We start from the raw sequence: 16,339 nt of genomic DNA on the forward strand, positions 1-16,339 counted from the left end.
ATATATTAATTGTTGACATTTATGCAAATGTTGGCTATGAACTCATAATCTGGTAACTTGATCAATATAAAGGACTCAAAACGACTGTGACGGACTGTCGTGATGCTTACTTCCCCTAAACATTCCCCACATTCTCTGTTTTTTTCAGAGATGTGTTTTTCTAGATCTCTACCAGCTACTTGTTCTACTCACAGGTTCTACGAATTTAACCACTGTCTTCATTCTCACCTTTTCAATACGTGCATAAAAATTAAATATATTATGGTTAAAATGAAGGCATTGTTACAACGCACTTTGAAAAATTACGCACTTTGAAAAAAATTTTCAAAGTGCGTTAAAATTTGGGACCAAGCTAACGCACTTTGAAAAAAATATTTTTTTTTCAAAGTGTGTTAATATCGACCATATTAACGCACTTTGAAAATGTAAAGATTGATCAATATTCCTTCAAATAATCGGTATGATAAATAACAGATCCCGATTTGATAACTTTTTATGATAAATTCCCTGTATATAGGACCTGAGATATTGAAGCTTTAAGGTTTTGATAAAATAAAGGAAAATAAAAGGGTCTTGAAAAAAAGAGTGACGATTGTTTCTGATAAGTAGATATAAAGGTATATAGGGGTACTAACAGAGGACAGCTTCATAAAATTCATTGATAAAAAGGGGCAACTTGATTGTTCAAAACTATGAAAATTCTTTCTCTCTCAAACGTTTAACTGTACTTTAAAATTTCTAGTTTTCATCTGTTTTAATTAAGTCATTTTTTATTGAAAGTTTTCAACGTCATACAAGTTAGGTAAATACATAATTATATGAATGCTTTGGTTATAGCATAGACATCGAGACTGGGCGAAGGGCCATTGGGGGATGGGGGGGGGGGGGGCAAAGCCCCCCACTTATTTTGGAAAGATATATACAACGTATAAGCATTGAAAATGCAGCTTTCCTTTTTTGGGTTTATTGCTCCCCTTCCCCGTTTGTTACCGACACCTATGTAGTGGGAAAGATAACGATTTGGACATAGGGATCTTATACCCGTCTTCTCTTTTCGACGGAGTAAATCAATTCATTTTTGAGGTTAGGCTTAGGCTTAGTTTTTTTTTGAAAGATAAAAAACAAATAAAATCTTTTCATGACTAAAATATCATTTTTTTTTTCAAAGTGCGTTAAGTGTCTCCATGGTAAAATATAGTGATGTAGACTCTTAACGCACTTTGAAAAAATTTTTCAAAGTGCGTTGAGTTGGCTTTGGTCCCAAATTTTACGCACTTTGAAAAATTTTTTCAAAGTGTGTAATTTTTTCAAAGTGCGTTGCCACAAGGCATATTGTGTAAATGCTCCATTCGAAAATGTTGTACTCAGAATTTTATTTTGCTCTAGGAAATGTGCTACAAAATTTTGGCCATAGCATTGTGCTTCCCAGAATATATTGTGCCACTGCCTTATACATTTTTTTTAGGTATCACCCAAAAGAACCAAGACTTTGAATTCTAATGCTGATGCGAGCACTTAAAAGGGAGATTCACCTCTTTATAATAATTACGCGTCTCAAATTGGACTGGGATATCACAATGCTGATGTGTACTCCTATCAAATAAAAGATCTTTGCTATCAGTCACCATGGTGAAGCAATTTGAAAATGATTTTTGTGATTGAAAATACAAAGTATAATTTAGTACCAGATTTACCAAGAATGACCTCTCTAGTTTCTCCGACGAAATTGGACACGCTAATTTGAAATCGTTGACCCCGTTTATTGCTATATCCATGAACAATCAGAACTGGATGTGGTAAGGAAACAGTTGAACCCCTGTAAGTAGACTCGTGAATATCAATTGGTTGAAAATCGTTCTTCTTCGGACTGCTGAATTCTCCATTCAGCTTTTATAGCCTCCGGAATAGATGCAATTGTAGCTTTACACACTAAGATGTCATTTTTTTCATCCCTTTCTGGTCTACCCATCTGAACCGTAGGCTTGCCTATAATAAAAATACATTGCCAATTAATACATCTTCTGTCAGAATTCCCATGGGTACCAACTGCATTCCAAAGAGTCTATTATATTTGGATATTTAATAAGAAAAAACATTAATGTTTATCTAATAGAACAATTTTATGATTAACCTGTGGACAACTTTCCCGATTTCAACTTTCCTTAATCATATACCAAATATTTTAGGAAAAAGAGCACCAAAGACGCTGATTTTAACATCATTTCCTGGTTAAAAAGATGAAGCAGAGTAATAAATGGGTAGGCTTTACCTGATTGGCTGAATTCAGGTATGTATTTTTTTCATTTTAAAGTAAACATATTAATGTTTGAAATAAATGATGGAATGTGGGAATATTACAGAAAATATAGAAATACCAGGGGAGATTGTAGGAGTGGGGATTGATATTTTTGGCAGGGTGTCATTTACGCTGATCGCTGTAAGTTCTAAATAACTGCAAATTTGACCTATAAACGCCGCGGCATGGTATATTTTTTCCCGTGTTTTTAGTAAGTGCTTAGAACGAACTTTCAAATGATATCATAGATTTGTTTGAACGAGAATTAGTAAATTACTTGGAGGGCATAAGGTTTGTATAGAGTTCTATGGGAAATTAATTGGTACTCTTTTCCCATCATTATCACCTACATATAGAGTTTATGTCTCCCAGTTGATTCGATATGGTCTACTCACGAACAATTTCTAAAACGAGGCAAGTTACTCACAGAACAAGGATATTAACAGTCTTGTTAAAAGCCAAATTTTCGCAATGTCCTTGTCGGCATGCACAATCTATATTATTAGGTCGAATATCGACTGTTGTTTTCAAACAAATTGTTATGCCATTATTTTATATAATTCAATATCATTTGTATGGTGGCATATTTCTGCCACCTACATGCAAGATAAATTATGTCAACATGCAAGATAAATTATGTCAACATGCAAGATAATCATGTCAACATACAAGATGCAAGATAATTATGTCAACATACAAGATACCACTGTTTTAAGAGAATCTGTATTTCATATGGGTAAAATACGATTCTGACGCTTATATCTAATATTGTAGATACAAGATGCAACATAATTATGTAGACATGCGACTTATTTTTGTTATCATGCGACGAATTTATGTCAACATGCAAAATACTACATGTAGTATTTATGTTAAAACTCATCTAATTTATGCAAACATGCGAGTTTTTTTAACAAGCAAAATACTTATGTCAACATGCAGAATAATAATAGCTGACATAGTGATCTTGCATGTTGACACAAGTAAGTTGCATGTTGACGTAACTATCTTGTATGTTGTTATGAATAACGCTGTCTACATAACTAAGTTGCGTCTTGCATCTACGATGCCAGATACGGGCGTTATAAGTAAATTTACTCATGTATAAATTATATTTTAAATAAGATCGGTAACTTGCATGTCAACATAATTAACTTGCATGTTGACATAAATATGTTGCATGTTTACATAATTATGTTGCATGTAAACATAATTTATCTTGCATGTAGGTGCAGATATATGCCACCATACATTTGTATTTAAACAATTCTTTTTATCAAAAGAATGGAAAGGCATATTACATTATGACAATAAGTTCTTGAAAACGTGGGTTGGTTGAAATCAGGTTAATTCTATGAATTCAAAATTTTCAGAATTCCAGTGAACGTTCGTCTGCTTTTTACAGAGCTGGAATTACCGATGTTGCAAAATTGTATTTCACTTAATTTAGATTTGTACATTTTTTTTTAATTTTGCAATCATAATCATTTCAAAATTTACATAAACGCTTGTTGCAGACAACTAGCTCTATGTGACAGAACCTTTAGTCAGACATACTTGAGGACTACAGGTCAATGCATTGTAGAAATCTCGGATTTACGTTGATAAAAGATACGTAATAGATGTTTTTATAGTAGGTGTTTTCATCAATTTCCTTAATCTTATCTACCTTCCAAATGACTCTGTGACCCGGCTGCATTTGAAACACGGCATTGATATTCCCCACTGTCGTTCCAGTTCACTCTATGAACTACTAGTGAAGGATCAGCAATGCTACCTCCGGCATATTTTCCCCCACTTGCTGATATGTCAATGTACTGTTTGTCTTTTATCCAAATGATCTCTGTAACCTTTGGGTTATTATCCGAAAGAGAGAATTTGCAAACAAATGTGACGCTACGATCTGCAATATTAGTTTCAAGGGTTGCGAACACAGAAGGAATATCTGTAATTAAAAATGACCCTTTTCAGGTTATATTAAAAACATGAAATTATGATATAATTTTCGAAAAAAATAGATCAATTTTTTTTAACTCTTTCTGGATCTTAAACTTTGGGCAGATGAAATCGTCTGCAGTAATTGTTACAATAATATAACAGTAATATTTACTCGAAGTTAATGGCATAAAGTGGTATTCATGATCATGGAAAGACAAAATAATATTTAAAATAACTATTTATTGTGTATCAAAGGGAAACCTTTTTGAATGATTCTCATACATATTTATATTACATACCACCAACTACTTTCAGCAAAACTGCATTGCTTGTAGACTTCCCAAATCCATTTGTGACTTCTAGTCGGTAATGCAAATTGTCAATATAGGATGCATTTGAAATGACTAGAATAGGTTTCTCTGGATCCATACTGCTTCCGAAATATCTAGCATCATCCATGTCTATGGTCAGAAAATTCTCAGGAGCTTGAGTTTGGCTTTTTAGCCAAAGTGCTTTCTCCGGTGAAGGACATGACGTTATGTCAGGAATAATAGTAGCTTGACCACCCAGTGGAACTGTCAGTTCTTTGCAAATCACTACAGATGGGATAGCTAAAAGGAATATATTAATATATTTATAAATGCATTCATATGGCAAATTAGTATGCTGTTAAATATACCTAAAAACAATTATGCAGACTTTAAAAAATTAATGAAAATAAACTTTAGTAAAAATAGGCGGAGCTTATAATGATACGTCCTTTTAAGATAAGAAACATTTGATATGGCATACAATATATTCAAAATTGAAAGAACTGATTTGCAATACCTAGAACTATTCGCTTCATATCTGATCCCACTGCATTGAAAACTCTACATGTGTATTCACCGCTGTCGTTCTCTGACGGAGACAGAATTTTCAGATACCTGTCCGAAACACCACCGCCCTGGTACTTAATTGCATCCATCGACAATGGTTCTCCATCTTTGGTCCACATAATTTTTTTAATCACAGGACGTGTCTCTTCAATATCATAAAGAATAGTGACACCATCAATTCCCGAGGTGGCCTGGTTTATCTCTAGATTAGGATGATCTGAAAATAAAATGTTTTATCTTATATTCTTTTAATATTTGTTTAGTTTATATACTGAAAGGAAAAAGAAACGCATAATTAACTTTTGAATAAAATTAAAACTTTTATTTCCAATATGATTTCTAGTTTTGTTATCAAACAATTTAATCCAACTTTAAACAACAAGTAACCGAAATCTTGTGTGACTTTGACTGATAATTCCTGAATTATTGAAATTGATATGTCGATACCCCCCAAAATTAAAATAAAAATTCTCATAATCTCCCTTGCGCATCAGTAAAAGCCTTGATTTTCTTGTGCATTGAGTTCATCAGAGCATTTATCTTTCTCATAGAATTATCATTCAAGCCTTCCGACGATAGTTTTAATGGTTGAGAGTAGCTGTGTTGTTCCAAAGCCAACAAATCCCCCCGCCCAATGAATCCCACGAATTTTCGATCAAGGATAGAATTTACAGAATCTAGCTGATTTGGAACACGTGAATGTTTGTAAGGAAGTCTCGACAAACACTGGTTACATTTTCTTAAGTATAAGTCACATTATCCAACGATGGGATATACGATGAGAAACCGATGTGTTTTTTGATGAAAATGGCGTGGTTGCTGGCCGGGCACCACTAGTGATCGGACGGTGACTGAGTCTTTTTTTGCGAATCGGTGTGGTCATCGGTAGGAAATAATTCGTAGTTAAAATTCAGCGATGTCTCCAACGATGCCTCACATCGCTTCTCATCGGCAACACATCATTAACACATCTTTCAAGGATCGGCCGATGTATGACCGAGCATCGTCCAATATCCGTTGAATCTGAGGTCATCGGGGAGTTTAGTGGTGTTCAACAGATAATGACCGATCATCGATCGATGTTTGAGCAAACATTGGCCTGTAGTCGACCGATGTACGAACAATGTTCACCAATGTATGAGCGATGTAATATACATCGGCCAATCATCCTGGAACATCGTTTTATGATTAGCAATGCATCGCTGGGCCTTTGTAGGTCCGGCCGGCAACCACGCCATTTTTCTCATAAAACGCATTGGTTGTCCATCGTATGCCCCATCGCTGGATATTGTGACTGATACATTAAGGACTACTTGGCCGATGTGGACCGATGTTGGGGCATCGTTAACACTACGGATTACTACCGATTACCACCGGTCTACGGCTACCGGCCGGGAAATGTGACCTAGGCATTAGCGTGAACATGCTAAAAACATTACGCATCATGCGCGTATGTGCGCGTGTGAGAGTAAAATCGACGTAAAAGTTGCCAAGCTTGCGTACCAAATTAGAGCAGAGAATTTCTGTCAGTATTAGGGTGAAAATATGAGTCTGACTGTCTGCTGTAAAAATATCGGTGTCAGTGATTGACTTGACAATAACCGAGGTAGCATGATGAAAAGCCCTATCTTGATGTGACGTTGTTACGCGCCAACTTCACCGTCATGGTTGGTCGGAAACCTTTTACGTTACTCTCTGACAACCGAAAAAACTTTTTTGGTTGAAAATTTAAAAACAAACTGCACAGCAACATGTTGTTGCCTTTTTATTCACTTATGGAACTCAATTAGTAGACCCTGTGTAACTTCTGTCAGCCATACCATAATTGCAAGAAATTTATACTGACTGCAAATATCGGAAAACGATGTTTGTAACTCTAATGCATTGATTGGCACTACAAAATGGGATCACAAAAATGTCATCATCAACATGCACGTGTATTTGGCTTTTTATCACTTCCAATACGCGACGCCATACATTTCATGGTTGAGTAATTTTGACCAGCGATTTTAGTGCACAGTAACCAAATTACACATCTGACCAATTTTCATAATTTTCGGCCACATAGTTAAATATTTTTCGATATAATGCTATTATGCGTTTCTTTTTCCTTTCAGTATACATATAGTTTTTGGTAGATGCAACTATAAATAAGATAACGTTTTCTTTGGCATACATGTAGCAAGAGAGAACCAAAGTTAACATTGATAATTAGTCGACAAAGAGATTTTTATGTCTGGTATAATTGACAGAAAAGCTTTTTTTTTATCTTTGTAAAAACGGGATTCATTTGTCAAAATGATAGTCAAATGTAAGACTTTAATTGGATTATGCAATTCCATGTACAGTAAATTGTAAAAGAAAGTGTATTATGCTAGTACCTCCAAGAGCATTTAGGAAAAGTGTGTTACTTGGTACATTTATATGGCTTCCATTAAGTTCTCGTGATATCACTGCACGATATTCTCCTTCATCTTCTTTTACAACTCTCCGTATAACTAGTCGTCTACTGGTGCTGCCCTCATATTTCTTTGCACTTTTGTCTATAGTCTCTGTTACACTTCCCCTTACTCTCTCCCACACAATCGGCCATTTATTGCTTTTAGGGCAATTATCTGTCTTGGCTTCAAAGCATGTTTCTTCTCCACAAAAAACATCGCAATATCCCGTCATTGTTATCGCTGGAACATCTGAATAATAAAAGATCAAAGAAAGGTATGTTCTGAGTATGAAAACAATCGAAAGATGATTTCTGTGTAACTAACCTATGTTTTGTGACAATCTCCACATAAACATCGTTTCCTCCAAAAAGAGTCTGTATTTGTCCATATCTTTGCAACTCAAATCAAGATTTTCAATATCTTTGAGTTGCTCATCATAGTTAGCGCCATATCCAAGTGAGTCCAAAAAACTCTGTGCTCTGCGAACGCATCCCTTTAGCTCTTTCCAGCATTGTGAGAATATGCCATCTGGGACCTCTGATGATTCCAAATGTGCAAACATATTGTTCCTAAATATTCTAAGTCGTTCAATGTCATCTCCGATTTGCAAATCACTTGTTTTCGGTGTATTTCCCCAACCTGTTGTTGGTTTAAATGTTAGGCACAAATTTCTCATCAGTTTATAGAACAGCGAAACATCGAATTTACCATAGTCAGGAACTTGAGGCGGAGATATGCAACATATTTTAAGCTGGTATTGGTTTAGTTTGTCCTTACCATTTGTCAGTTTTGAACATGATTTTATGGCATTATAGAGATCTTTTGGTGATATTTGACTGTCAAGGCAATCGTTAAACACCTGATTTATCACTTCGACACATGCTATAGCTAGTTGAGTAAAATTCTGTTGTCCTTTTGATAGAGGTTTGGATGCCATAATTATCTTCTACCGAGTTCTGAATCCTTTTTTGAAAATATCATCAATAGGCTCTGATTGATGATAGAAAAATAAAAAAAAGAACATGCAAAATTATTTACATACCAACAAAATTACATAAATGGTCCTTTGAGTTTTAAACCTTCGAAAATATCATGGAATGGCAAATAATTTCATTATAATTTAAAATAAATTAAAACTCAAAAGACATTATTACGATGACAAGGCATCAATAAGATAATTAGTCTGAAAATATGGAACAACTCTGAAAGTTACCTTTGTATGCCAGTGCTAAATACACTCCATCAGTAGCACAAAACAATGCTTAAGTATAAAACGTGTTTTTATCCTGGCTGATGGCCTATTATTTACAAACTAAATTGGGTGGTTATCAAAATAAATACCGCGCAGTGTATGTGTAGCTGGAAATTATACTAGTTACTAGCAGTTTTTTAAAAATAACTTTTATTATTCAGCATCTACGCTATTTTTATTCATCTTGAGTAAAATTACAGTATGAAAAGAAGATTATATAACAGAATTCTTCTTTTGTTATCAACTCCCCTCAATTTGTTAGGTTTCATTTCTTTTTTACCTGGATTGCTATTCTTTGTTTTCATATTTCAGCAAATTGAGATAAAACAACATGTGTTTGTGAAACACTATGCACCCGGCAGCAACATGTTTAAAAACCCCGTATTTTTAGCAGAAAAATCAAACTCAAGATCAAAAGGTCATTGACCTTGGTGTCATTCGAAAGAATTTCATTGGTGGAGTGAGCATATCAAATATGAAGTCTCTATCTCTCGTGGATCAAAAATTATGGCGAAAGTTCGAAAAATCTATTTTTAGCTTATAGGTCACAGTCAAGGTCACAAGGTCATTGACCTTGTTGTCATTTGAAATAGCTTCATTGGTGGAGTGTGCATTTCAAATATGAAGTCTCTATCTTTCATGGTCAAAAGTTATGGCGAAAGTTTGAACAATCTATTTTTAGTATATAACTATGATGGACTTCAGTGCACGGTCAGTATGTGCTTATAAGGACTCATGGCAATATTGATATTAACTTCAGACACAGACACAGTAAATGATAGCCACCAAGCCTGCAACACTTTCTGTGTCTTCGGTCAATATCAATATTGCCGTGAGTCCTTCTAACCACATATCGATCTACACTGAAGTCCATAATTGCAGCCCGCACGACCGGGCTGTTGTATACATGTTAGTTTACGTGTTGGTATATAGGGATTTAGGTGGGAGAAGTTATTTAGAATTAAAGGTTTTCTAAACATTAAGAAGATTGTTAATCAGAATGTTCTTTCCCTTTATAAATTACGAGATACATAATATATTTACTTCCATAAAGTGAATTTGTAAAAAATAATATGTTTTTGATATTTAAAATATAAAGTTGCTTATCATTTACTATTAAAAAAAAACGACAGGTCCCCCTTTTTTTAGAACATCGAATTTTTCTTAACGCATAAAAACGTACTTTACACAGTTCATGTTTTATATTCATAAAGTGAAATACATTTTTGAAAATAGGTGATGCATGATATGGAGATAACGAACAGTATGTGTCTAGTTTCAATTAATATTTTATGCAGCTTTACTTGCTTGAGAAATTGATAAAATTTAAAAGGGTATCGTTTTTGTTCGATTTTCATCCGACTATAAGTTTTCAAAATATTCTTGATGATTGTCTCCACCATTTAGACGCATGCATTTTTCACACATCGAAGCGGATTGATAATCAAGATTCATGTCCATTGTTTTCTTTATTTATTTCCCAGGCGACAATTGATGTTTACATCAACGTTTCCTTGTTAATTACAGTAGTCAGGGTTTGACACATCGGCTCGTGCAGCGTATGTCACACTCTAACTACTATTTAGGCATAGTGCACACAAAACACAGCACTATTGTTTTATTATGCTGACTGTTGTATAAAAATGACAATATTTTTTCCATTTCCAATGTTTCATCATCTCTCACATTCATGTAAGTACAACCCTATTGGAACATTTGCGGAATAGCGTACAGCGAAAAGCGGACTTCGGACTTCAGACATTTAAAGGCGGACCTTTCTAAGGGAGCGGTTTAAAAAATAAAAAAAAATATGAATTTATAGCAAATCATCTGAAAATTATAGGCCTTCGATAACTATGAAAAATTTAAATCAAAGAATTTTGAAATTCGTATTTTGGCGGAATAGCGTACAGCGAACAGCGGACTTCGGACTTCAGACATTTAAAGGCGGACCTTTCTAAGGGAGCGGTTTAAAAAATAAAAAAAAAATATGAATTTATAGCAAATCATCTGAAAATTATAGGCCTTCGATAACTATGAAAAATTTAAATCAAAGAATTTTGAAATTCGTATTTTGATTGGTTTAATTAGAAAGTTTACAAAGAACTTATTTGTAAACATCGAACGGTCTCGAAATAACATATTTTAGAATGCATTATTAAATTGAAAAGTATCAAATGTGAACTACAAACAACTACTATCTCAGAAATTGAATTAAATTGTACAGACGCTTTATTTCAACTTCACATTCAATTTGTTTCTAATTTGCAAACTGAAGGTACAACTTTCGATCAATGGGATTTTTTTTTTAGATTTTGATCATTTGATAGTGAGAAAAAAAGCGTCTATATTGTCTAAAAACCTAATAATTTTTGTCCATATACAAAAAGTATGCAGTCATGATAAGTCTGTTTCTTTTCTTTTTTGTGGCCTGGTAGTTTCTATACCTTAAATAAATTCGAGTTTAGATTGAATTGTATATCTATATCCCTGCATGCACAAGTTTGGGTCATATATTACTTGTATTATACTTTTTCAATTCCAATTTGCATGGCCTTTTTTGTTGGAAAATGAATTGAGTAAAAAGCATGAACTTTGTGTAAACTTTAATTTAATATTTTACTGTATAAAAAACTGAGACTAAAGTAGCCTATTTTAAATACAGTGGACAATTGAAACCAACGCAAGTGAGTTAAGGCTAAATATGGATATTTCTATTCAAATGAGCTTTTAAATATTCATAAATTGTATATTTTGTGTGTACAGAGAAAGTTCAAATAGATTTTCTTACACATACTTAGTACCCACAGTTTATTAATGCAAGTGCACATTATGACGTCATATTATGACGTCATTGTTCCCTCCCATTCAAGGTTATGAATCATATCAATAAAATCACGTCGGCGCAAGGGCATATCCTATCTAATTCAAAATTAACTATGTATAATATTAAGGAGAATGTTGTTTAAATTAATAAAATTGCTGCACAAATCCTTTGCACTTCTCAGTCGATAAAAAATTTTAGGAAACTTACACTGGACTGTGATTTTTTACCCTGTTTAAACTTAAAACTGCACGAATAGTAACTAAACAATTACAGTGTCGACATTTGTGCAGCAATATCTTAAATCCTTTGAATATCCAGCGTCTTTTAATACCTTGTTTCTGTTAAACAAAATAAGGTATGCCCTTGCGCCGAAGCGATTTTGTTGATGTTTCTTTAAACTTGTGTAGTAGAGGTCGATGACGTCATAATATGACGTCATAATGTGTACTGGCTATCGCATTTCGTGGGTACAAAGAATGTATTAGAAAACAAGTCGTAACATTTTCTGTGCGGTAGGTAGAGCAATTATGGAATTTAAATAGATATTTGGCATATAAACCCCATATGTAGCCTTAACTCACTTGCGAAGTTTAAAGACATTAAATAAAAGCTGTCTCTCAAAGATATTTTTGTTGTACATTTTGTTGAATATTGAATAAAGGAGTTTTATGAAGAAACTTACTTTTACATTTGACAGCTGACTTTTACAATTTAGTAAGAACTCTCGTGCTTGCACTTTTTGATTAAAGGTAGGCACGAGGCATTTGAATTACCTGTGTTATCCTCTTAAAACAGAAGATAAACTGTAAAAGCTGTCTCCATATATGGTAAAAAACTCCAATAGAAATGTTAAAGATACTAAAAAACAGATGCCTCCTCCAGTTATTTGATAAAATATGTACTACATAGGCACGTCGATTTTGAAAATGTGTTTTTAGGGGAGGGGGGCAAATTACCTGGAAAGTTTTTTTGACAAACAGAAAAAGGAGAGTATTCTAAACTTGAAAATTTCATCATCAGGGAGGGGAGTGTATGTGCGGAAATGAAAAGGGGGGATAATTTCCGTCTTTTAGATACGTTTGCATAAGATAGTTTCACTGCCACAAGTACTGTACGAAAAATGTTATGCTTGTGGGAGAGTGGGATCAAGTAGCTTTTTAATGAACGTTTTATACCCTTATTTAAATTCGATATACATGACGGCACATCCTTTTCTCTTTTTTCGGAGGGGGTGGGGTGTGTTAAAACAGGCATATAAAAAACAATTTTTAAAACTGAAAAATCTTGAAAGTCAATCACCGGTATTATTAATAAAAATTAAAAAGTAAAGAAAACTTAAATAGAGAGAGAAGTAAATAAGAGAGAAAAGGAAAATACATTCATGCGAGTTCCGATTCCAAAGAGACTGACTGAAACATTAAAGTAATCCATGTGTTCCTCATTTCCTATTTATAAATGTCGAAGACGTATATTGTTTATTGAAAAGCATTATATCAAATGCCATTGCATTATCAATTCAAACGCAAAGGTGATTTATAAATTCTACACTTTGAGATGTCCCCCCTTATTTAAAGTACGAAGTCTGAAGTCTGTTGTCCAGTGTACACTATTTCGCAAATGTCCATTAAGATGTCATGTTGTGCTACATATATGTCATAATCTGTCCTCTTTTATTTGGAATGTTCTAAGCATTAAGTATAATGAACATATTAACAGATATATGTTTAGAGAATTATAGTTGAGTGAAAGGGGTAAAATTGCGAGAAAATATTTTAGAAAAAATATTTTGTTTATTATTCTTTTTTATTGGTAGAATATTTGAAATTTGTTTATATACATGTATATTATAGTACAGTACTATAGATAACGGCTTCTGTAGAGTAATCGGTAGCGCGTTGAACTGACAATCTCGGGGTCGTGAGTTCGCTCCCCGGATTTCCTTTAGAAAATCAAGCCGTGCACTATTTTGGCATAGTATGCTTACTTACCTGGTCATTGGTCATTTGCAAAATTATTTTATTAAAACAGATTCTGATTGCAATCATTGCATACATAAGTACTCTGAAGTTGACATCAAGAAGATGCTTGAGTTTCTTATTGACAATAACTATGTGTGTTTTGGAAACCAGGTATTCCAACAATCTGTTGGAATTCTCATGGGTAAAATTGCGCTCCGTTATTAGCAGACCTATTTTTTATATTCATATAAAGCAGAATTTATGCAAAATCTTATGCATGAAAAGAAAACACTTGCTGTGGCCTTCAACTCGACATTTAAATATATCGACGACGTATTGTCAATTAATAATGGTAATTGCCATTCCTACGTCGATGCGATATATCCTGGTGAGCTTGAGATAAAAGATACCACAGAGTCCGACACTTCTGTTTCATACATGGATATTTTACTTGAAAAAGACACTAATGGTAATCTAACAACCAAGCTATATTATAAACGTGATGACTTTAACTTCCTATCGTCCACTTCCCTTACTTATGCAGCAATATACCTTCATCACCTGCATACGGAGTATATATATCTCAGTTGATTCTATACTCAAGAGCATGCTCTACGAATGAACAATTTCTAGGCCGTAGGAAGAAGTAGCCGTGGAGTGCCGGAGGCTCCACGGCGCACTACGGTTCTGCCACGTTTGCCAGCACTTTCCCCCCAGGCCTCTGGGGTCCCCTCTCGTTTCTCGCGTTCTTATGAAGTTCTTCTACGTTTCTCACGTTCTGTCAAGTCTTTCTACGTATGAAACATGGACGCCGGGAAACTATGGATCACGTTTGTACCAGAGAAGGTCTCCTAACCAGAAACAATCATTGTATCATGACCTTTCGAAGATAAACATCATGAATTCCCAAGCCGAAGATTTTATTTTTGCATGTTTGCTGGGTGCATACCTAAAATCACTTCGTCAAAATGAAGAGAACCAGCAGCAGTTACAGAGAAGGGAGGCAGGAGTGCAGCAACTAGGAATGAGACGAATGAAACTTCTCTGCAGTGCCCGGCTTTTATATGCTTCCTCTCAGACGTGACAGACCGTAGTAGAACGCAACGCACCGGGACCATAAACCGTAACACGCCGGGACAAACCGCGATTGAACGCGAGGAAACGGCTACCATACACCCTAGTTTGCCGTGAGGACCGTGACGAAACGTGGCAGTACGTGATAAAACGGACAACAACCGTGAACTAGCCGTGACAGAACGCGGACTAAACTCAGCAAAACGTCTCAAAACGTGAATGGGTCGTGAGATGAATGGAAATATACATTCTCCCGTCCCACTTCGAACTGCCTCCAAGTTCTGTTTCGGTCTATTATGTGCTGTCGCGTTTTGTTGCGTTTATTCCGTTTTATTACGACCTACTAAGTTTCACATCTGCAACGTGGCCGCCGTGGCAAATTTTTTGACAGTTAAAAAATCTGGCACGGCATCCACGGCAATCGCGATGAGTTTAACTTTTCTATCGTCAACTTCCCTTACTTATGCAGCAATATACCTTCATCACCTGCATACGGAGTATTTATATCTCAGTTGATTCGATACGCAAGAGCATGCTCTACGTATGAATAATTTCTAAAACGAGGTAAATTATCGACAAGCAAGTTGATTAAACAAGAATATCAGCAGTCCCGTTTAAAGTCATCATTTCGTAAATTCTATAATCGATACAATGACCTTGTCAGCAAGTACAATTTATCATTGAATAAAATGCTGACTGACGTTTTTCTTACCAATTGTTAGTTCATTATTTAAACACTGAATTGACCACGGATTTTTTCCGTTATTTCCTGCGCAGTACAGTTAAGGCAACACGTGAAAAAAATATGGTAATGAAGTCATAATGAGGTCTGACGTCATGACAGTTGCTCCGCCCTGATTGATCCATATAAGGAAATGGTGCTCAAAATAACAATTTTCCGATATTTGCAAGAATTTGTAATAAACAGCAATATCTTCATGTTGAAAAAGAAAAAACATAGTGATTTTCTCGTATATATAATATCATGTCTTTAAAATAATTCTCTTTTTAATGTGTCGTTTGTCTGCATTCGGCTTCAGCCAAGCGCTTGCACTCGGTGACACGGAATGTTGTTTACGTCTAAAAACGTGGCGACATCAGCTGAGATTTGCAGTGGATTTAAATGCAATAACCACACAATCTTAAAAGAAAATAGGGATAAAATAAGAGACAAGGCATTGCTTCTTCCTTTTACGAGAATATGAGGACATTATTTCGGAAAATGGCAGAAAACTGAGACGATATGCACCAGCTCCGTAGATCGATCACTGCACAGAAATTCCAGGCCAGGTATGTACAGATGTATACGCATATGTAGGTGCATGTGTAGATCTACAATATGTAGACATGCTTTTGTTAACATAAAAAACCCAAGTGTGCTCAGGTTCATTTCACAACATATCAAAGTCAGTGAAAAACTGTAATGCAGTGCCTTGTGTGTAACCCCCCCCCTACTAAGTTGCACATTTTTTTTTAGAATTAAAAAAAAAATAAATTGCACTAAATATGTACAGTATCATTGTGTTGAAAACATAGAAGCCCCACTTCAGATCTATGGTTGTATTAAATTTTCTAGAATTTCTAAAGTAATGAAAAAAATATTCATTTTTGTTTAGATTACATACATGTACATTAAAATATTTATATAATTTTTTTTCATTGTAGCTGTCAAGAG

The 16,339-nt window shown here is 34.6% G+C and overlaps 1 protein-coding gene across 1 annotated transcript; it reads right to left on the reverse strand.

Moving 5' to 3' along the window:
- Positions 1 to 1,837: 1,837 nt before the first annotated feature.
- Positions 1,838 to 8,540, reverse strand: LOC134261097 (hemicentin-1-like). Its single transcript, XM_062743568.1, has 6 exons — positions 7,878 to 8,540; positions 7,494 to 7,802; positions 5,063 to 5,329; positions 4,534 to 4,845; positions 3,966 to 4,241; positions 1,838 to 1,986 (listed from the first exon to the last, which is right to left on the reverse strand). The coding sequence occupies exons 1-6, from the start codon at positions 8,488 to 8,490 to the stop codon at positions 1,838 to 1,840; spliced, it is 1,926 nt and encodes a 641-aa protein (XP_062599552.1). The 5' UTR covers positions 8,491 to 8,540.
- Between the last annotated feature and the right edge of the window lie 7,799 nt (positions 8,541 to 16,339).

The sequence above is a fragment of the Saccostrea cucullata genome, unplaced genomic scaffold (genome assembly GCF_032062105.1).
Source record: "Saccostrea cucullata isolate Sc308-1 unplaced genomic scaffold, CSIRO_AGI_Scuc_v1 ctg12990, whole genome shotgun sequence".
In the NCBI taxonomy this organism is placed as follows: domain Eukaryota; kingdom Metazoa; phylum Mollusca; class Bivalvia; order Ostreida; family Ostreidae; genus Saccostrea; species Saccostrea cuccullata.